Below are 21,672 nucleotides of genomic sequence, written 5' to 3' on the forward strand. Positions count from 1 at the left end.
AAAATCTCCAAAAGGTCTAGAAACTGTAAAAAAAAAAAATGGGTTGATCAAATTAGGCGGCTCTGGTCTTTTATTTCTCTTCATTGGCGTCTCAGAACTAGGTAAAATCGTTTTTCTTATTTTTCTCAGGAGGTTGGAGTAAGTGATCCACGTAAGGGCTTAGTCGAGAGCAGGTGCTCCGACTAAAAAATGATCCATCTGCGTGTGAATTGGTCTTTTTTGCTCAGCTTCAACTCCTTTTTGCTTCAAAGGCTCCTGTTGCTCCAATCCTCGCCTAAAGCCTCCTAGTTATTTGAAACGGCCTGACAAAGACTCCAAAGACTCTAAAAATATTAGAAAATACAGGTTAGAATGAGTCAAAATTGCCACTTATTACTAGTTCAGCTTGAGCCTCTAGCTCATTTTAGCTTCATTTAAACTCTTTGAACTTATCCCACACAATCTCTCAATTTTTCCTTGTTTATCCGGCTAAGTCTTAGATCTTATAACTTAGTTGACCATTTTGGATCGTAGCTTGGTTTAACTTGGTTTAGCTTAGTTTTCCTAACCTTTCTCTTTATCTCTCAGCCATGGTCTATCCTGGCGATCCTAGCGATCAGGAACGTTACAATCATCAAGAGAATTTGTTTCATGACAAATTTACATGTATTTCATGAAACAACAGCCACATTACCTAAGGATTTTATACTATGTTAGATGCCGCAAATCAACGAAACAAAACTAATATGATTAACATTAAAACTAATAATAAATTATTTTAGATTTCCGTATATTTATAAAATGAACCTTTAAAAGAGCATTTGTCATAGGATGATATTTCAACGGTCTCACTATAACATATTGAAGTTGGTCAGAGTCTTGGGTTATCTTTAGAAACTGTATAACTTTAGGGAAAGATGATAATAAATTCTATGAATGTTGATAAACCGCACAAATTTGTTTTGTGACTCTTTTTCAAAATATCTCATACTAATTATAGTTGAATTTTACTTATATATTAAATTATTTTTTGTCAAAATTTCCAACGTGAAACTTGGATTGATATCCAAACAATTATTTTCACAAAGATCACACAAACTCTTGATCATTCCTCTAATGACATGTGATACCCACAACAAAACGTGCTGCCTGATCTTTTACACTGTTAGGAAGACTTTCAACACAAGATACCAACATCCTTTGATTGCAAAGTCACATTGAGAGATTACCTCTCATAACAAACATGCAGCCCACTCCCACTTCTCCAAATCAATATTTTCTGAACCAGGGAAATTCATTGATTTGTTTTTGGGCTCTTTTCCAAAAGACCCATACTAATTGGAGAGTTGATTTGATTTATATGTTACACCATCTTTGTTTAAACTTCTGATTTGTGATTTAGATTGATATCCCAATAATGTTCTTCCAGCTTATGATCCATAAAGCAATTACATATGATGTTTTGAGTTTTCTCTGTTTCGATTGGATAATGTGTGCCAAGGAAAAAAAAAACACAAAACATTATTTTTACTGCTTTTGAACCTGGTGATCGATAATTCTACTATTGGATCAGTCTATTCTGTCAAATATACTTGAGGGAAATACTGATCCAATTTCGAAGAAGAAACATTTATGGGATCAGCAAAATGATTTTCCAATAGTAGAAAAAACCAATGACAAAAAAAACGGTCGTAATATGTCAAACATTTTGGAATCAGATTGTAATATTTGAGTCATACATAGTCATAGCTGAAAATAACAGGAACCATACAAAACAAAGAAATATTCATAGTTCTTTCAAAGAAAAATATAAATGATAAAATAGAAAAAAAAAGAAACACAACATATAACCAGCTCTATTACATGTCACATGTGCATACGGGAGATCAAGATCTCATTTCCTCAAAGATTGGCCAGTTCTTGAATGTTAATGGGGTAAGCGTAAGCACGGGAGTTGAAATTAGACTTGGCAAGCAAAATGTTGGCGGTCTCCGTCGGGTGGAACGCGTCCCAAAAGAGATACTTGGTCCGGTCACTGCACGGCTGCTGCAGCGGTAAACACGTTATCTGACCATTGTTCCTTCCAACTCCACAACAACCTTTGTCCACCACGTCAAATCCTGTTGGATCAAATGTAAAAAAATAGTGGCCATTATAAGAATTTGTAAACTTTTTTCTCAATGTTTTGGATTGTGTGTATCCATACATGTATAACTCACCGTAAGCGGCTCCATTGGCAGCAAGATCAGAGGTGCTTTTGTAGGTATCAAGAAAAACAAACTTGGCTCCTTGTAACTGACCTTTGTTGAAACGGTCTACAAGTTTCTTGAGCTGAGAGTTAAACAGCACAATTGCTTTGTTGATCTTGTCATTGCATCTGCCGGTACTGTTGTTTCGGTTATTGTAGCGGGCTAGCTCGTAAGGTATGCAACCGATCTGTCCCACCGCGGTCACAACCACTTTCCTAGCTCCAAATTGGTACAATCGCTGAGAAAAAAGAATCATATGAGATATGCGAGCAAATGACGAAATTCTTGATGATTCTCTACATTATTGGTCGATTCTTACAGTGAGTTGTTGCGTGTAGTTCTTTATGAGAGCATCTGCATACGTTTTGTCATTGAAATCGGTACTGGTTGAGTAAAAGTCAGGCATGAAGTAATTGTTGAGATAGTCGTTACTTCCCATTCCAGAATAAAATATACAACGACTCAAGTATCTTTGGAGCTCATTTGTGTCTCCTCTGAAGTATCGAAGCATCTGTTGAACCGCGCTTGTGTACAGATCTACCTGCTGGTTCATAGAAGTATGCGCACCCTGAAAACAATTTTAGTATAATTTAATATATAGGTTTACAATGGAATGGATGTTGCTTTTAGAATTTTTTTGATGATGGATAATAAAAGAACATAAGATTTGTGTACCAAGTTGTCACCAGTCTCATCTCTAATGCCAGCTGCACCAGATGCGAAATTCGCACCTCTTAGCAGAGCCTGGCCACGAATCCTGGAGTATGGTGGAATGTAAGTCCGAAATCCAAGAATTTGAGCTACAAAAACAATAGAAAAATGTGAATATACGTACATTAATACAAACTAGCCAAAATATATAATGATTATATTGTCAAATTGAGAGAGGTTTTCCAGAATGCATTTGCGTTCAGAAATAAAAACTCCCTGAACACATTGGTACACTACAAGATTACTATTATGTCTCTCACGCTTTAACTTCACCTTCACCTTTTTTTATGGAAATCTTAAGAAGACATTGCCGAGACATATTTTGCATGTTGAATATCTCCACAGATGTCTTCGTGAATATCCAGTCTGTCTTTCTACATATGTTCTTACAGGTTTTCTTAGGGGATTATTTTGATCAAATTCATTATTTTTAGTGATGTTAATATATAATAAAACAACATATTTCCGAGAAAAAATGTGAAGGTGAAAAAAAGTGTGAAGAACATGAAAGAAGAATAAAAAGGGTGAGAGAGATTGATTCCATTTACATTTTCTCTTAGTAATAATATTATGATTTTACGATATAATTAAAGAAGAATTAGGGAAACCATATAAATGCACACAAGAAGTACCAAGTGCATCAACGTAGGTGCGCCCGTTGGTGAACCGTCCGGTTGCGCCTTGGGGAAAGTCGATTCCATAAGGCCGGTAATTAGCCCGCGCAAGAGAAAGCAGCCTACATTTATTCAAACTTACTATAAATTTGTGTAACACATAGATGGAAAGATATCAGTACTGCATAGAAGAAAGAAGCAAATTTAAACCTGTTATTGTTTCCATTATCGACTAAGGAGTCACCGAAGATGAATAAACATGGGACTTGTGACTGTTGTGGCTGTGACACGGCCGTTTTTAGACCAAACAAAACCAGACCCAAACTAACCAACAATATAAAGCGGAGAATACCCATTAGGTTAAAATTGTTAGTGTATCTCAAGAAGAAATGAGTTTGAGAAGGGTTTGAGTGGTTTTTCACAGTTATATACTGAGGAAAGGTGATTGGTTGGTTGGTTTTGGTTCGGTACATTATAATTGGTTTCATGTGCTGGTCGATTTTTGACAGTTGGTTTCTTTTTTTAATTCCTCTCTCTCTCTCTCATAACTTACTTCAGTTTAGCTGCGGCTATATTCACAGGCGTCTCATGCAATCTCGTGAGGTCTCAGAGTCTAATGTGTTGCTTTCCAGTTGTTTGGGTCGCAAGTCACAAGACTATCTTTGTAAGTTGTTACAAATGGAACAGTACTAAGAAACTATTTTGTTATTTTGTAAAAGGGGAAAACTAAGATATGTAATTCGTTATATTGTAAAGGTAGTTCTACCAAGTTCCAAAAATCTACGACACTACTTAAAAACAAGGATCCAAAATAGGATTAGAGTTGGAGCAACAAGCACCCCACACATATCTGCAATTTTAAAAGATTATGATCTAGCAATATGCTTTTACGGCTTTGTAGGCATGTAAATCTAAATTAACATTGTAAACTTTCAATTTTCATGTTGGAAGTTGTGAGTGGTATAAATGGTGAAATTTCTTTGAATGATAGATAAGTTCTGACTTCTGAATCAACTTGTAAGTGGTAAATGGTGAAACCCGTGAACACCAATATATGAAGATTTACTTACAAACACAAGGCATTATACAATAAGTTATAGATCTAACTTATATGATGAGTTTTTAGAAGTAGACTGACCTCCATGTTGATTGGTAAAGCACTATCTATGAGACCCCGACAATACTTAACCTATTTTTATATCTATGCATAATATTTCAGCAAGGTTTAGGCTTTGTTCCTAACATTAAAAACTGTTGTGCCATATCGAACTAAGCTTGGACTTAAACAAAAGTGGTTTGTATTTTTGGACATAAATGGAACTTGGAAGTTTCATTGTACTTTGGAAAATTCATACAAAACATCTCCTTGAGGACATTTTAATCATCCTAACCACAATGCTGGGTTCATTCACAGGCTTTTTAAAGATAGTCACATCTTCAACGAACACGACGAGCTTTATCTTCCTGCCCCAACCCCAGAGACTTCTGTGCATTTGCAATGCCTTCCGGATCTGCATCAACGATATCAATACGTCAAACCCGCATACTAGCCAATCAAATCAAGGGTCATTGAGAGGATCAAGGTTGAAAAATCACTAAGAATGCCATCTCTACTTTTATCAGATGACAAGAAAACAAAAATCTGTTGAAGTAACCCATTGTATTAGAAATTTTTTATACTCACCAAAGAACTGAGTGAAAATACGGGTGAAGAAGCTCAAGTTACGAGAGACATTGTACGCCATTGCAGGAGGAAGAGGCTTCACCAAAGTGTCTATAGTGAATACTCTTTGCAGGAACTGTAATATAGAGTCAGACTTTACAAGTTAGGAAAAGGGAGACTGAATCTTTACAAAGAAAACTGAAGCTATTCATAAACTGCTGCTCTGTGAACACCATGAAACTGCCACAACATGCCCTCTATGTACAGACGGTTCGCAGTGTGTCATGAATATTCAAGTTCTATTCAAAACAGTTCCAATCCCAAGGATTATAAAACATGCCTACTTGGCTATTTATATAACTAAGTGGAGGTAATAGATTGCCATGTCCGAATACTAGCTACACAGTATCTCCTCAACCAAGATACTAAGTAGTCTATAGCCTTAGTGACCTTGATTAACAGTACAAAAGCAGTACGAAAGATACTTTTGGTGACAAAGTTGGGTCTAATCACCAAAGGTAAGCTACCACCTTACCATAATGCAACGCATATAAAAGTACGAAGACCACTTTAATACAGTCGTACGGTGAGAATAGTTTGTTCTTGAAATGTGAACCCGCTATACGTGATTCTATCCACGAGCTAAAAGTTTAAACCTTGAATGATGCAGAGACACCAAACGAGTATGAACCATTTTCAAAGAAAAGTTTCAACATTCAGAACTTGGATTTGACAAATTATGTTGGAAGTCGAAACTCTATGTAACAAAGAGAGATAAATCCATTAGAAACCATTCTTTGCAGCTAAAATTTACTTCTTTCGCTTGACATGAGGCTTCAATATTAGACAGTGACAACACATAAACATAAAGGATTGATCTTTTTCGCATTTTTACAATACCCATTAATCTAAAGGAGTGAACAGAGAAGCTAATAGAGGCAAGGTTACAACTTTACTAGTAATCTCCCAAATTTTCAAAACTCAAATTGAATTTCCTAAGGCAGAAACAGAGAGAGGATTTTTAAGAGACCTGATAGTTGCGATTGAAGCTGTATCGAAGCTGAGGATCGATTTCGAGAGAATCATCGTCATCGGCGAGACTACCTTTCTTGGTTCCATGGCTAGGGACGTGCATCTTCGACATGCCGTCAGATTCCTTTGTGACCTTAAGCTTCGCGCCGCTAAACTTATCGGAGTCATCGTCGTCTCCTCTCCACGGCGCTTTCGATAGCAGCTCCTTCTTCTTCGCCATTGTTGTCTTCGGCCAATTCTGAGTTCGCCAAATTTCGTGAGTATGTGTGGGATAAGGCCCCAAAGATTTGGTTCGGTTTCAGAGTAAAACTTGTAACCGAACGAGAGATATTGATATCCGCATAAACAAACAAGCCCAAATTATAAAAATCTTTAATGATCAGATTTTTCTTGTTTGGTTACGGAATAGGATATATCATTTTCCACTTAAAGTGTTAAAACTTATAGAGGGATTAATAGAAAGTTGATTTTTGGAGATTTTTAGAATTTGATGTTTTATAGTTATTGGTTTGTGAATTTTTACATTCTTAATAGATTCTAATGTTATTCATAAACAGATTGTAACATTCTTTAAAAATCTATTGTTTATTGGTTTGATGTTTTTTATAATCTAATCAAAATTTACTGGATTAGTAAATTTTTCCACGCAATGGGCGGGCTAATATAATTGTCAATTTGATTGTTTAAAAATCTAATATTAATTTGGATTCATTTGTTTTGTTTGTTATATTTCTCTATATTTTAATGTTTTATTAAATTTTCCGTTTTATTAAATTTGAAAAACAGTTGTTGACAGCTACAAAAGTAGAATGATATGTACATAATTTATATAAGGCTATATAGTATATGTTAATACTTATTTAGAAAAAAATTAGTATATGTTTACCTGATGACTCCATGAGTTTTTAGTTAGAATGAAGAAGAAGGAAGAGGTTAGACAATTTTAAAAGCTATGAGAGAATTAGAGAAAAGTAGTTGATATTTATACTAAATCATAAGAAATCAGAAACCCTATAAATATTTGCGATATTCCATTAGTTAGAGATGATTTTTTTTTTGAAACGATATTCCATTATTTTTTAAATAAATTCTATTATTTGTTTCTTTTAACATTTTTGTTATATTGTTTTTTAAAATTTTGGAAATATAAAAATGGTAATTACTAAAAGATATAGATTCTATTTTTTGTGTTTTTTTTTAAACTTTTTTGTGGATTTTTACATTCTTAATAGATTCTCGTGTGTGTTTATGTGTGGGATAAGGCCCAAAAGATCTTGTTCGGTTTCAGAGTAAATCTTGTAACCCAACGAGATATTGATATCCGCATAAACAAACAAGCCCAAATTATAAAAAGCTTTATTGATCAGGTTTTTCTTTTTTGGTTACAGAGTAGGATATATCATTTTCCACTTAAAGCGTTAAAAACTATAGAGGGATTAATGGGAAGTTGATTTTTGAAGATTTTTAGAATTTAATGTTTTATAATTATTGGTTTGTGGATTTTTACATTCTTAATAGATTCTAATGTTATTCGTAAACAGATTGTAACATTCTTTAAAAATCTATTGTTATTGGTTTGATGTTTTTTATAATATAATCATAATTTATTGGATCTAGTGAATTTTTCCACGCAATGCGCGGACTAATATAATTGTCAATTAGATTGTTTAAAAATCTAATATTAATTTAGATTCATTTGTTTTGTTTGTTATATTTCTCTACATTTTAATGTTTTATTAAATTTTCTCTTTCATTAAATTTGAAAAACGGTTGTTGACAGCTACAAAAGTAGAATGATATGTACATAATTTACATAATGCTATATAGTATATGTTAATACTTGTTTAGAAATAAATTAGTATATGTTTACCGAATGACTCCATGAGTTTTTAGTTAGAATGAAGAAGAAGAAAGAGGTTAGACAATTTTAAAAGCTGTGAGAGAATTAGAGAAAAGTAGTTGATATTTATACTAAATCATAAGAAATCGGAAACCCTATAAATATTTGCGATATTCCATTAGTTAGAAATGATTTTTTTTGAAACGATATTCCATTATTTTTTAAATAAATTCTATTATTTGTTTCTTTCAACATTTTTGTTAGATTTTTTTAAAAAATTTTGGAAATATAAAAATGGTAATTACTAAAAGATATAGATTCTATTTTTTGTGTTTTTTTAAAACGTTTTTTGTGGATTTTTACATTCTTAATAGATTCTCGTGTGTGTTTATGTGTGGGATAAGGCCCCAAAGATCTTGTTCGGTTTCAGAGTAAATCTTGTAACCCAACGAGATATTGATATCCGCATAAACAAACAAGCCCAAATTATAAAAAGCTTTATTGATCAGATTTTCTTGTTTGGTTACGGAGTAGGATATATCATTTTCCACTTAAAGCGTTAAAAACTATTGAGGGATTAATGGGAAGTTGATTTTTGGAGATTTTTAGAATTTAATGTTTTATAGTTATTGGTTTGTGGAATTTACATTCTTAATAGATTCTAATGTTATTCGTAAATATATTGTAACATTCTTTAAAAATCTATTGTTATTGGTTTGATGTTTTTTATAATCTAATCAAAATTTATTGGATCTAGTAAATTTTTCCACGCAATGCGCGGACTAATATAATTGTCAATTTGATTATTTAAAAATCTAATATTAATTTGGATTTATTTGTTTTGTTTGTTATATTTCTCTACATTTTAATATGTATTAAATTTTCTGTTTTATTAAATTTGAAAAACGGTTGTTGACAGCTACAAAAGTAGAATGATATGTACATAATTTATATAATGTTATATAGTATATGTTAATACTTGTTTAGAAAAAAATTAGTATATGTTTACCTGATGACTCCATGAGTTTTTAGTTAGAATGAAGAAGATTGAAGAGGTTAGACAATTTTAAAAGCTGTGAGAGAATTAGAGAAAAGTAGTTGATATTTATACTAAATCATAAGAAATCGGAAACCCTATAAATATTTGCGATATTCCATTAGTTAGAGATGATTTTTTTTGAAACGATATTCCATTATTTTTTAAATAAATTCTATTATTTGTTTCTTTTAACATTTTTGTTAGATTTTTTTAAAAAAATTTGGAAATATAAAAATGGTAATTACTAAAAGATATAGATTCTATTTTTGTGTTTTTTTAAAAACGTTTTTTTGTGGATTTTTACATTCTTAATAGATTCTAATGTTATTCGTAAACAGGTTCTAACATTCTTTAAAAATCCATTGTTATTGGTTTGATATTTTTTATAATCTAATCAAAACTAGTTAATTTTTCCGCGTCTTACGCAGACTAATATAATTTATATTTGATTGTTTGAAAATCTAGTTTAAATAGTTTAGAGATATTTTTATCACTATTCTATGTATTTTAAACGTAATTTTTTGAAATACCGTATGAATTTATTCGATTTTGATCATTGTTTTATGTGTTTTAAACATCACAAATACCGTCATTCCATTAGTTAGATATATATATATATTCTTTTTTTTGTTAGAGATTTTTTTTTTTAATTTCAGTTTTTTTTATTTGAAACGATATTCCATTATTGTTTAAATAATTTCTATTTTTTGTTTTTTATATATTTTTGTTAGATTTGTTCTAAATTTCGGAAACATAAGAATTAGTAAACACTAAGAGATACAGATTCCATTTTTTTATAAAAAAAAAACGTTTCTGTTAAAAAAAAATTTTAATTTCGGTTATAGAATTTTAAAAACAGTTTGTTTTATTTTTTTAAAAAAAAAATTCGATTGACGATGAAATTAAACATTAAACTATAATAATTTATACCGGTTTGTTTTAATTTTTTTTTTACACATCATCAGATAAAAACCAATAAAAAAATAACACGTAACTACAAAATAAGGATAATAGTCTTTTTACAGCCGAAATTCATTTTAGAGCTAACACATAAGTGAAAAGCTGTGAAAATTGTTGTGAGCGTGACACATAAACAAATCATCACACAAATAAATATATAGATTTAACTATAGAAAATAAATAAAAATATTACAAAACATGGAATAGATATACTTAATAGGCTGTTTTTTGAAATAAATAATAATAATATTAATATATTAATGAACATTATAATAGAAGTCATAAAGGATCTTTAAAACTACATTTCTATTAAATGTTTCTTAAAAAAATTGAATTGATTTCTAACTAAATAAAAATTAATATGAAAAATACAAATGAAAATTTGTAAAATCTGAATATATTTTATTTTTAAATTTATATAGATTGATTATTATTTACTTTAATAATTTAATATATTAATAAGTAAAAAAAAACTGAATACAAATTTGAATGCAAGAAACAAAACAGTTTTTCATATTCTATTCAGTAACTTTGAAAAACAGTTATATATATCATTTGATATCTTAATTATCTGTTCTTATTCTTCATGTCTTACGACACTTGCTAATCTATTGTGCGTACATTCTCCACTCGCGGTTTCTTTGGTAAAGGTAATCTCAACACCTTTCACATCTTTTGGCAAAAAAAAGCACCTTACATATAAATTCAAGATTATTTTTCATTCATTGCATTTTCTGTAGTTAGGCTACATGTCAACGAGGACCATGGAGAATGAGAGGATAGCAGACTTGTTAGAGAACACCTTCCATCTCAAGGTAGGGCACGGGCACGACCATGCCTGAATAACTGGAGGAGACCATGACGAAGTCGATGAAGGATGATGATACGACGGAGACGACCACAGTGACGAAGTGTTGGGATTTTCATGATTTCTTTTTTATACTTGTCTTTTATTATTTTTCCTTTTTTGACTTTTGTGATTAGTGATGATTGCGATATTTAGTGATAGATTACAACTTAAGTCTACAACTCTCATAGAGTTGTGATTCTAACCACTAATAATAAATTGCCTAAATAAAAATTTCTCAAAAGTAAGCAATCAAATGTATTAATAATCTCATAACATCGAAAACTACTATTATTCAGGATATCAAAAAAGAATATCAATACTGTTATTGGTTTGATGGTTTCTGTTTGTCATAATATTATTGGTTCAATTTCAAATATAAACTAATTAACTAGTATTTAACTAGTTATTACAACAACAATATTTGGAAGAACCGGGTCCAAGGACAACACAAGAACCCTGTTTGTATTTCTTAGTCACACAAATCGCTTTGCACTGTTTGTCGCCAAATTTAGGAGTGCAAGGATTGAAGCTTAAGCAAAGACGTTGAATTAAAGCCTCGCCTGGTGTACCTAATCGGAAAATCCATTTCGTTAGATAAAGTGTATGCTAGAAATTCTATAAATTAATATTCAATAAACTAATAAATTTAAATAATTAATAATTATTTTGGTTCCAAATTTATGTTTTGAATCAATTAATCTCTTTATAAATTAATACCTCTCTAAATTAATAAAATTTCAGGATGTCAAAAAAAAAATTAATAAAATTTCAGAGTCTTAATATTATTAATTTATAGAATTTTTACTGTATAACAATAATAAAATTTATTTATAAGTAATGAAACACAGAGTTTATAACTTTCAGATATTCAGTATTATTGTTTTTTTTTAACACGGATTTTTGACAACTTGTAATCTGATAAATGATGCTAAAATTTAAATCAAAGTTGTTGAGAGATATATACAAATATAGTGGAAAACAATATGAAAATATATAAATACCGGAGACGTGATCGCTTGTTTGGCAATGGACGGAGGAAACCCCGATGAGAACGGTGAGGGTAAATGCAATCATCATTTTTGAGGAACCCATCTTCACACAATTATATTTCTTACACTTTCGAACAGTTTAATTATAAAAAAAAATGTTATGTTTTTTAGTATACTAATTGACAAGCAAGTATAAGTCTATTTATAATTATACGAAATGGCCGTTGAACATAACTCATTTATAGCTAGATATTCTTTTTTACCTTTTGACCTACCAGGATATGACCAATTGACCATTAACGATCTCTTTTAAAAGTTTTAGTAACCTGACACCAGTTAGAGATATAATTATTGATTCATTTCTAGATTTTTAACATGCTATATGGAAATATATTATTAATTATCTTTGTAAAGATACAGTAAGTAGACTATGAAAGCTGCAAAATTCAAAATTGAAGATGCTACATTCTCGGATAGAATCGGTCATTTACCTGATGATTTGCTCATCCGAATCCTCTCATTACTCCTAATAGCCGATGCAATTAAGACAAACTTACTATCTAAGCAGTAGTAATCTTTATGGAAGATGATGCCAAGGCTTGAATACGATGCAAAATCTTGTCATTACAAACGTAATCACATAGTATTTTTAATTATAGTAATAATCATTTAGTAAGTTTATGTATAATACTAGAACTTAATCCGCTGTTTATTTTTTGGTTAAGTTAAGATTGGTTAGTACATAGATAAATAAGTATATATTAACATCATACAACCAAAATTTACATATATAGTATTCGTCAAATAGGAAATTTGTATCATCGTGCAAGCTAATCTTTTATATATAAAGTCTAGTTGTGATAGTGATAGAGAGTTTAATATATCCTAACTTGAATTAGAGCCTAGATATGTATATCCATAAAATATGAATTTAGTTGTGAAGTTTTTTTATTTGATATTAGACAATCACATTCTGTTAATAAATTCTATAATATTATTTACTAATGATTATAGATAGAATAATCAAAATAAACTAATCCACATACTTAATTTATTCTGCAGTGGACTAAAATATCTTTTGGATTAACCCACAAAAAAATATAATCTTGAAAATTTTTTTAGGACTAACCACCAACTGTAATTTATATTGTTTAATGACTGTGTGTTTTGTGATCAATCCATAAACTGTTGAGAAATTTTTTTGATTGTCTAAATCAAAGTAGTAAACTATTTTATCAAATTTAGTTTTGAAATATACTCAACAAATATAACAAGCTATTGTTAATTTTTGAGAAACTTTCCTATTACAGAAGAAACTCTATAAATTAATAATCAATAAATTAATAAATAATATAAATTAATAATTTTTCATAGTCTTGAGTTGAACTGATTTACAATATGATACTATTTGATAAAAAAAATAACATAATAACCTTAACAAATCTCCTATGTAAATGTATGGTCTCATTCATATCATAAATTAATAGTTACCATAAAAAATCTGATATAAGCATATAAGTAAGATAATCTATCAAATATGAGTGTAGTGATATTTTTTATTCATTTTAAATGAAAATCTTCTTGGAATTCATCTTAAATTTTAGAAAAAAATTTCAAATATTATAATATTTTTTAAAAAAACTCATTTTAAAATTAATTAAAAATTAATATTTAAAATCTAAAAATTAATAACTCTATAAATTAATAAGATATTAAAGTCCCAACATTATTAATATAGAAAGTTTTTACTTTATTAGTAAAGTGACCATAACATCTATTTTTAAAACTAACATAATAATATTTTAATTTGCAAAATTCACTTTTGTGGGCAAATAAAAACTAGACTCTTAACCCACTGCATAGCAAAACAGTTTATGTCCAATCTACATGTCATTAGCTTTAATTGACCTTTTTAATTATATAATAATAGATTATGTTTCAAGTTATAAACAAATAAAAATAAATTAGTATTAACTTTAAGATTGATAATCTCCATAAATTATCTATATAATTATATTCTAACCTAAAATTTCTATTTGGTTATTCAGAAATTATGTTTTATAATTCGCTTTTTAAAAACTTCAAAATTGATCCATATTACCTATGAACAATCTTTCTAGATGAATGAGAGTGCTTCTTTTAGATATATTAAAACTGAATCTATATTATGACCTTATATATATTTAGCAGTTTATATTTTTTTAATTTGTAGTTTTTGTTATTTTCACATATTTTACTTTTAAAATTTTTATTATTTTTCTTTTTTAAACAATTTTTTTTTTGTTTTTATATTTAGAAATAAATAATAAATATTAGAAAATTTATAATATTTCACTAACGCTTTCAAAATTATGATTAATCATGATACATGATACAATCTGATAGGTTATAAAAAATATTATGTGTCAATTTCACGTTGAGCATGCATGCTGAACTTCATATAATAAGATCATTCTTTATAAAAATTAAATAGAAATATTACAAAATTTGATAAATTTATTAGTGGATTGTTTTTAAAAATAAATAATAAAGTATTAATCAACATTACAATAGATGCCAAAAAGTACTTTTAAACATATTTTGATTTAGTTACTTTGAAAAAAAAAATTGATTTCTTAAAAAAATACAAGTCGAAAATATTACAAAATCAAGAATAAATTTGTTAAAAATTGATTTTTATGAATTGATTATTATTTAAAAGAATATAATATATTTTAGTATCTTAATAAGCAAAGAAACTATATACAATTTTGAATGCATGGTGAATTTTTTTTTTCAAAAACATTAAAACAGTTATATTATTTTTATTTAAATTAATATTTTTTATTTGCAATGATGTTTATATAATAAGTTACGAAATAATGTTTATACTCCAAATGAGTCATAACAATATAACATAATAATATAGTGGCTAGCTTTTTCTGTAATTAGATTCATATTAATGAATTGATTAAGCAACTAGAGAATGGCGTTTTGAATCACCCAAACCTTCTTTAACAAAAAAAAATCACCCAAACCTTATTCTTAACATAAACCGTCACTAAATACTTTTGTCATCATCACTAATAGCTTGTATATTTGGGCTTCTATTTTTCTTATGACTTGATCGATCATTACCCAAGTACGTAGCTCATAAATTTGAGCTTTTATTTACCTTTAAACCCCTAATTTGACCCCAAAATTTTAACCAATCAATCAATGTTTGTGTAACAACAAAAGAAATTAAACCAGCATATATAAATTCTTCTTCTATAATGTCACCAATGACCATATCTGACAATTCTTTATTTGTATTCATACTCATAATAACGAAATAAGAAATGATTGTATAAAGAATATTTCTGTTTTTTATTGATATTATATTTTTAAATTTTTGACATATACAATTAAGAAAAAATTGATGTTCAGTTATAAATGTTTAACTTTCTTACACTAAACAATTCACATGATTCTAAACTAATAGTAATTAAGAAATTCAATTATTTTCAGTAAATGCTGTTTTTTAAAAACTTCTTTCAGAAAATGTTTTCTGAATTTAGAATTTGGTTAAAAACGAATAGTATGTTTTAATATACCGCTTCAGTAAATGTACTGAACCCCGTAATTAATAATCAAGATAAAGCAAAAACACACACCAAAATAAAATAAAAATGCCAGCTAAGCAAAGTCGCTCTGAGTCCACTAGGTAAAACAATTAACCGGCCCTGAGTCCGGTGAACTGCATCGATCTCCGCCGCAAACGTATTTCCCGGCCAAAAATTAACGGCGACGATTAACATCCACCGGACAAAACGGTCTTCCAGCTCGAGCCCGATGGCTAGGAATGGTGAAATGTCTCAGCCTCCCGTTTTGCTCCCTCATATATCCTTTACACAAGAAAGTCGCAGAGAACTCATCTTCCACCGGCCGGTTAACGTCGTGTACAAAAACATCGGTTTCTCCGTCTTCACGGTTACGAGCCAAAAGCCCCGCCGTGTAAATAGCGCTCATCCTCCCCGGAGCTTCTTCGTGGTAACCAGTCGGAGCATCCACCATTATCAGATCCCATTTCGTTTCGTAAAAATCCGCCGGAAAATCTTTCAACGCTAGATCGCATTTCGAATTTCTCGGATCGGACACGGATCTACACTCCTCTGATCTTCCTAGCTCCATCAACTTGTCCGAATCTTTCACTTTTGTGTCGTAAACGACGTGGTAAGATTCTAAATTTGGGAACTTTTTAGTCACAATCGCAATCCAAGCCTTGTCTTCTTCGATAAACACTGAAATTGAAAAGAAAAAAAGAGATCTTTTTTTATGAAAAACCAAGAAATTTTCGTTAGATCTGTTGTTGTAGTGTAAGAAACAGAGGAAAGCCAAACACTTACAGGTACGACCACCATGGTTGAGAGATGCCCACATCAAGCTATCGTGACCTAAGCCAAAGACGAGGAAGTTACAAGGAGACTTCTTGTCCAAGACTCTCTTTGAGACAGAGACTTCGTCGAATGTCTGTTGTGGAGTAATGTTACTGGTGACGTAGTGAACCAATGCGTCTGATAAAGAAATTGGCATCTTTGTGCATTGTTGTGTTGATGGACATCCTTCTGGTTTATGCTGATATTCTTCTTCTTTTTCTTGGGAGAGATTGGTTTTGGAGATGGACTTTGAAGAGATGTTTGATCTTGCAAAGAAGATGATTAGAAAGATCAAGATTGAGCAGCATATGTATATGACCTTTAGATTAACAGAAGATTGAGTTTTGGTCCTCATTTTTCAATTGATGAATACAACAATTGAGGAGGGATTTGATAATAGTGAGAACTAGGGTATGTACATATAGAGAGATGAGTTATTGAATAATGTAAGCAGAAAAGAAAGAGAATGATTGAGTAAGTTGAGGAGGACATGAAAGCTACTACGGTTGCTGTTCTTCCAATACAATAGAAGTTGGTGGTGAATTCATATGCTAACTAATTTTCGTCTCCATATTATAATGTATATCTCTATTTTATATATTTATGATAATTGGGAGATGTGAAACGTAATGGCGAGAATTATGGCTTTAAAAATTGATGCTTGAAAGAGAAGAATCTTATATTGATCCAGAAACAAGACATGTGTTAAAAACGAACCAACATGGTGGTTGCAACTTTCTTATTCCTTGTTTTTTAATTAACCCAATGTTGATATAACAACTTTGGAAAGCCATTGTTCAAAAAGAAAAAAGAAATAAACAACTTTGGTTCTTTGTTTCTTGAACACTTATATTTGTCCAACGAATTATCATCACCATTTGTTTGTTTATATTCGTTGTATAATAATTAAAATAAATTAAAACTTTCATTTCCACAATTTCAACTTCCAGGGGTCGTCGTCCAATTCAACTCGGTTTAACTTAACCAAATATACAAAACTATAGTTGCCAACCAATTTGTCACGTCAATAATGCCAAAATCCTCTTTGTGGGTTTTTTTCATCTTCAATAATATACAAGAGTTGGAGACAAAACAAAAACTTCATTGATTTGTTTTTTTTGTCGCATTGATTTGGTTTCTTTCTATAAATAACAACTCGACAATAAATTTTTTTAGTTCTGTCTTCATATTAGAAACCAAGAAATTATTGTTCTAAAGGGAACCGAATGAAAATGGATTGCCTAGTAATTAATAACTTTCAAGGAAGAAAGATAATGAGGCGGTGAGGTCAATTAAGATTTAAGACTTGGGACAATTCATCATCATTAGTCGTTCCTCCACCGTTTTGTTATTGTAACTAGGAATGATCCTGGCTTTTACTGCAGACTAAAAAAAGGTGTATTCTTCAGCTACATACTACTCCTGCAATGTTGTCTGCATGTAACATGTTCTATTCCAAAAATGAAATCATATAAGTTTCCTGAATTTTGGTACAACACTATCTTGTACGGAGGACCAGGGGGTTGTACATTCTAGTTAACATGTGTTTAACAGTTTAAGATCTCTTCTGATTAAGTTTCTTCTTATTTTTCAGCTAAAGCTACAAAACAAAAACGGATGTCCTGATCTAAAGCTTCTTTTGTGAGATTTAACACAGGTACAAGAATGTTTGGGTGGGTGTTTAATTAGGAATAATTCAATTCGCAGAGTTTTTTTAATGCTGATTAATAGGTTATTAAAAAGAATCAAAATACCAAAGGGTCCAAAGTAAATAACAACACAAGAACACACAAGTTTGCATTTTGTTCTTTATATATGTGTATGTTTTAAAAATCTTCAGATGAATTGCTCTAATATTTTATTGGGATTTTTGCTAAAAATAACCTAAAACTTAACTTTGAATACAAAAGTATACTCTTGAAAAAACATTTGGCAAAAATAACTTAAAAAGTATTGAAAGACCATTTAATCTTGTATGACTAAACAAAAAACGGATGTCATAATTACCGTTTACACCCTGACGAAGTCTACTAAAAAGAGATATCGAAATAAAGTTTACTAAGTAATTAAATCAGGAAATTTAATTTTAAAATTTAGAAAAAATTATTTTGGTATCAAAATTACATTTATAAATTCCCTAATTGTAATCCAAATATATATAAATTATTTTTTCATATTGATAAATAGAAATTTATGTTTTAAAATTAAGAAGAAGAAAATCTATTATTTAGGTTTTAAAATTTGTATACTTCTGTATTGAAGTCTGCTAAACCGAATAAATTATTTTAACCGAAAATTAAACCAAAAATAACAATTTAACCAGAAAATTTTATCCCATTATATAATAAAAATAACCCTAATTTTATCCTCATTCTAAAATGGCGCTGCTCCTCTCTCTCTCGCCTCCCTTGCCACTAACCATTGCCGCCTCTCGCCGTTAACCTCCACCGGCTCCTGCGAATCTTCTTGTCAAGGTAAGATGTGGCTGTTTCTTCTCGCTTTGGTATCTTTGTTGTTCGATTCATGAATTTCGCACCATCTGATGAAGATGCAGGCAATGTAGGAGAAGATGAAGATATAGAAGGAGAAAACGGAGGATCTGCTGAAGGAGAAGGACGAGATCTTGATGAAGAAGGAAAAGGAACTCGAGACGAGGGATGTTGAGTAGGAGAAGCTTAACGCGGAGCTGAAAAAACACTGCAGAAGATGAAGGAATTCAAGCCTCATATGGTACGATTTCTATATCTACCTCTGGTTTTCCATATTTTATAGCAAATTACTGAAGATCCGGATTTGGGTATGCTTCTGACTTTGAGCAAATATCACTTTGTTTAGTCACTAAATCCTTCAACTCTTATCCGCAGGTGCAAAATCTTCTGCAGCAAATGGTGGGTTTTCTTACAGATTTTTCTGTCTCATTAGGCATGTGAATTGCAGCTTCAAACAAGTAGATTCTGATAAATCTGGTCTTTTGTAATTTTTATTAAAACAGGGTGCAAGTTACTATCAGATAAACGACCAGCTAGATACAGCATGCAAGTTACTATCAGACTAAGACGGATCCATCAACAGGGACCTGCAGATTTCCGATTATGATAGAGCCTTATTACGGTGGGGCTGTTCACGGACAAGTGTTCTTCATGCCACTGCTGCTTGCCACAGCCATCACCATGCTGTCTATTTTTTTATGGTTTCTTGTCAATTTGTAACTCTTATGTGTGATGGTGTTTTTACTTTTCTTGAATTCTAGTTTCCCCTCCTTTAGAACAAGTGAACATAGTGCATTTTGAAGGAATCAAAATGACCCTAAAGATGCAAGGCCCATCTTTATGTCGTTTCAAATCTGGTAATTATGGTACTAACATTCTGAATAAGAATTTTGTCTGATGTTTAGCACATTTGATAATCTTCATTACAAGTATTAGCAGTGAAATAGCACCGGTCCAGCAAATTTGGGAAAATTTGTGAAATCGTTACAATATCATCACTGAATAGTCTGAATTGCAACAAACAAAAAACAAATCATCGCAAGTTCAACTTATGACAGCGAGCTATATAATCACGGTCTCTGTTTCCACTAATCACGGCGAGCAACTTGTAGTGGCAATGATGTAGCGTATCAACTTTTTAATGAGAGATGAATACTGTATGTAGTCGTGTGCTAATGACAAAGACTTATATATACTTGCAAAGATATTGGCACTATGCTTTCACTGTTTTAGGAACAAACAGAGCTTGAAGGAGCAATGTACAAAAACATGGGTTTTACATTTTAATTCAATGTCACAAAGTATGCCAAATCCAAAGAAAAAAAAAACAGAAGAATATGGTTGGTGTTACTAAGAGAACTTATAAATATAAATGTCTAACTTTACAATTTTTTAGAATTTATGAAAAAAAAATTTATGGAGTTAATATTTTCCGTAATAAAACACAGAAAAACCATATTAGCGAAAAAATAATTACAAACTACATTATTGCAAAAATGTAAGTAACAAATTTTCTATATAGGAGACTTATTGTGTAGACTTCATCCGTAGACTATAGATGAAGTATACTCTTCCAAGCTAACTAGCTATTAAATCAAGAAATTTGATTTCACAATAAATATTGACTTAAAACAAATGAAACTCATTGTGAGTAGTTAAACTAGTTGGTAACACACATTCCAAAACCAAAAAATACAAAAAAAAATATTATATGTATTCTGTAATTTTGTTTTTTAAAAAATGATACCAAGGAGACTTCGTGTGCAGACTTCAACCGTAGACTGCTGGAGAAGTCTACTTTGATAAGCTAATTAGCTTAAAAATAAAAAAATCTGATTCCGCAAAAAATATCGACTTAAATGAAATGAAAACCATTGAATAATTCAATCACTTGCTAACAAACATTTCAAAACCAAAAAATGAAAAAATACTTTATAAATGTGCAAAAAACGTTTTTAAAATAAATACAATAAGTAGACTTCTAATACAGACTTCAAACGTATACTGAAGGAGAAGTCTACTTTTTTCATAGTGAAGTCTATTAAAGAAATCTACTTAAAAACATGTTATTTTTGCAATTGACTAATTCATTGACTTTTCCTTCAGTAGACTTCAGAAGTAGACTTCCGGTCAAAAAGGTTACTTTAGCATTTGACCGAGCCATTGACTAACAAAGTAATTTTCTATTGTAGACTTCATGCAAGAGTAGACTTCTCTGACAGTCGACTTTTGAAGTCTACTTTTTCAATAGAAGTCTACGGAAAAAATATGTTATTTTTGCAATTGAATTTTTTGAGTAGACTTCACAATTGAATTTTTTGAGTAGACTTCACTGTGAAGTCTACTAAAAAAAAGTTTCCTTCTAAGTTTGACCAAAAAATATAAGTACAGGTTTTAGATTTCTTTGGGAAGTCTACTGAAGTTTTTCGGAATTTTTTTATTTTTATTTTTATTTTAAAACTGTAGTCAAACACTAAAATGACCTATACGTTTTTGGTCAAACTACAAAAGTAACTTTAATGTAGACTTCTTATGTAGACGTAAACAGTAGACTTCATACGGAAGTCTATATTAAAAAGTCAAAATATGGTCAACTACAAAAATAACCTATTTTCTTTCGTAGACTTCTTAAGCCTTCAAGCGAAGTCTACTAAGTTTTTCTTTTGTTTTCAAAGGATATCGAGTAGACTTCTCGTAAAATTTAATGAAGTCTACTTTTAAAAAGTCAATTGCAAAAATAACCTTATGTTGCTAGTAGACTTCAAATATAGATATTACCAAAATTGAAGTGTATCATTACCTATATCAGTTTTGAGTTTGTTTTTAGGTCTCTCATGCACACAAAACTCTGAATTTGACC

General features: G+C 30.4%; 3 protein-coding genes and 1 long non-coding RNA gene across 5 annotated transcripts; 1 reads left to right on the forward strand and 3 right to left on the reverse strand.

Annotated features, from left to right (window-relative positions):
• Positions 1-1,674: 1,674 nt before the first annotated feature.
• Positions 1,675-3,944, reverse strand: LOC18991675 (GDSL esterase/lipase At1g33811). The gene is made up of 6 exons (XM_006414993.2): positions 3,764-3,944; positions 3,572-3,675; positions 2,904-3,028; positions 2,548-2,796; positions 2,199-2,466; positions 1,675-2,099 (listed from the first exon to the last, which is right to left on the reverse strand). The coding sequence occupies exons 1-6, from the start codon at positions 3,907-3,909 to the stop codon at positions 1,882-1,884; spliced, it is 1,110 nt and encodes a 369-aa protein (XP_006415056.1). The 5' UTR covers positions 3,910-3,944; the 3' UTR covers positions 1,675-1,881.
• An 848-nt stretch (positions 3,945-4,792) lies between these two features.
• On the reverse strand, positions 4,793-8,492 carry LOC18991676. Its single transcript, XM_006414994.2, has 4 exons — positions 8,474-8,492; positions 6,247-6,514; positions 5,238-5,352; positions 4,793-5,064 (listed from the first exon to the last, which is right to left on the reverse strand). Exons 2-4 carry the CDS (start codon positions 6,466-6,468, stop codon positions 4,991-4,993), a joined length of 411 nt encoding a protein of 136 aa, XP_006415057.1. The 5' UTR covers positions 6,469-6,514; positions 8,474-8,492; the 3' UTR covers positions 4,793-4,990.
• Positions 8,493-15,467: 6,975 nt separating this feature from the next.
• Positions 15,468-16,773, reverse strand: LOC18991678 (glucuronoxylan 4-O-methyltransferase 3). Its single transcript, XM_006414996.2, has 2 exons — positions 16,294-16,773; positions 15,468-16,188 (listed from the first exon to the last, which is right to left on the reverse strand). Exons 1-2 carry the CDS (start codon positions 16,676-16,678, stop codon positions 15,686-15,688), a joined length of 888 nt encoding a protein of 295 aa, XP_006415059.1. The 5' UTR covers positions 16,679-16,773; the 3' UTR covers positions 15,468-15,685.
• Positions 16,774-18,674: 1,901 nt separating this feature from the next.
• On the forward strand, positions 18,675-19,721 carry LOC18991679. 2 transcript variants are annotated; one of them, XR_002898064.1, is made up of 4 exons: positions 18,694-18,797; positions 18,878-19,053; positions 19,188-19,211; positions 19,316-19,721. It is a non-coding gene; the product is annotated as an uncharacterized LOC18991679 (long non-coding RNA). The 2 variants fall into 2 exon arrangements; XR_002898063.1 differs by having other exon boundaries at positions 18,675-19,053.
• Positions 19,722-21,672: the final 1,951 nt, after the last annotated feature.

The sequence above is a fragment of the Eutrema salsugineum genome, unplaced genomic scaffold (assembly GCF_000478725.1).
Source record: "Eutrema salsugineum unplaced genomic scaffold, Eutsalg1_0 scaffold_5, whole genome shotgun sequence".
In the NCBI taxonomy this organism is placed as follows: Eukaryota; Viridiplantae; Streptophyta; class Magnoliopsida; order Brassicales; family Brassicaceae; genus Eutrema; species Eutrema salsugineum.

What these genes read in the sequence shown, in the direction of transcription:
- LOC18991675 (XM_006414993.2), bottom strand. Translation starts at nt 3,909, where the DNA reads ATGGGTATTCTCCGCTTTATATTGTTGGTTAGTTTGGGTCTGGTTTTG. An exon ending in CACCTACGTTGATGCACTTG is followed by an intron (nt 3,029 to 3,571) that starts GTACTTCTTGTG and finishes TTGTTTTTGTAG; the next exon opens with CTCAAATTCTTGGATTTCGG. An exon ending in ATGAGACTGGTGACAACTTG is followed by an intron (nt 2,797 to 2,903) that starts GTACACAAATCT and finishes AATTGTTTTCAG; the next exon opens with GGTGCGCATACTTCTATGAA.
- LOC18991676 (XM_006414994.2), bottom strand. Translation starts at nt 6,468, where the DNA reads ATGGCGAAGAAGAAGGAGCTGCTATCGAAAGCGCCGTGGAGAGGAGAC. An exon ending in GCTTCAATCGCAACTATCAG is followed by an intron (nt 5,353 to 6,246) that starts GTCTCTTAAAAA and finishes TCTATATTACAG; the next exon opens with TTCCTGCAAAGAGTATTCAC. An exon ending in TATTTTCACTCAGTTCTTTG is followed by an intron (nt 5,065 to 5,237) that starts GTGAGTATAAAA and finishes TCGTTGATGCAG; the next exon opens with ATCCGGAAGGCATTGCAAAT.
- LOC18991678 (XM_006414996.2), bottom strand. Translation starts at nt 16,678, where the DNA reads ATGAGGACCAAAACTCAATCTTCTGTTAATCTAAAGGTCATATACATA. An exon ending in CAACCATGGTGGTCGTACCT is followed by an intron (nt 16,189 to 16,293) that starts GTAAGTGTTTGG and finishes TTTCAATTTCAG; the next exon opens with TGTTTATCGAAGAAGACAAG.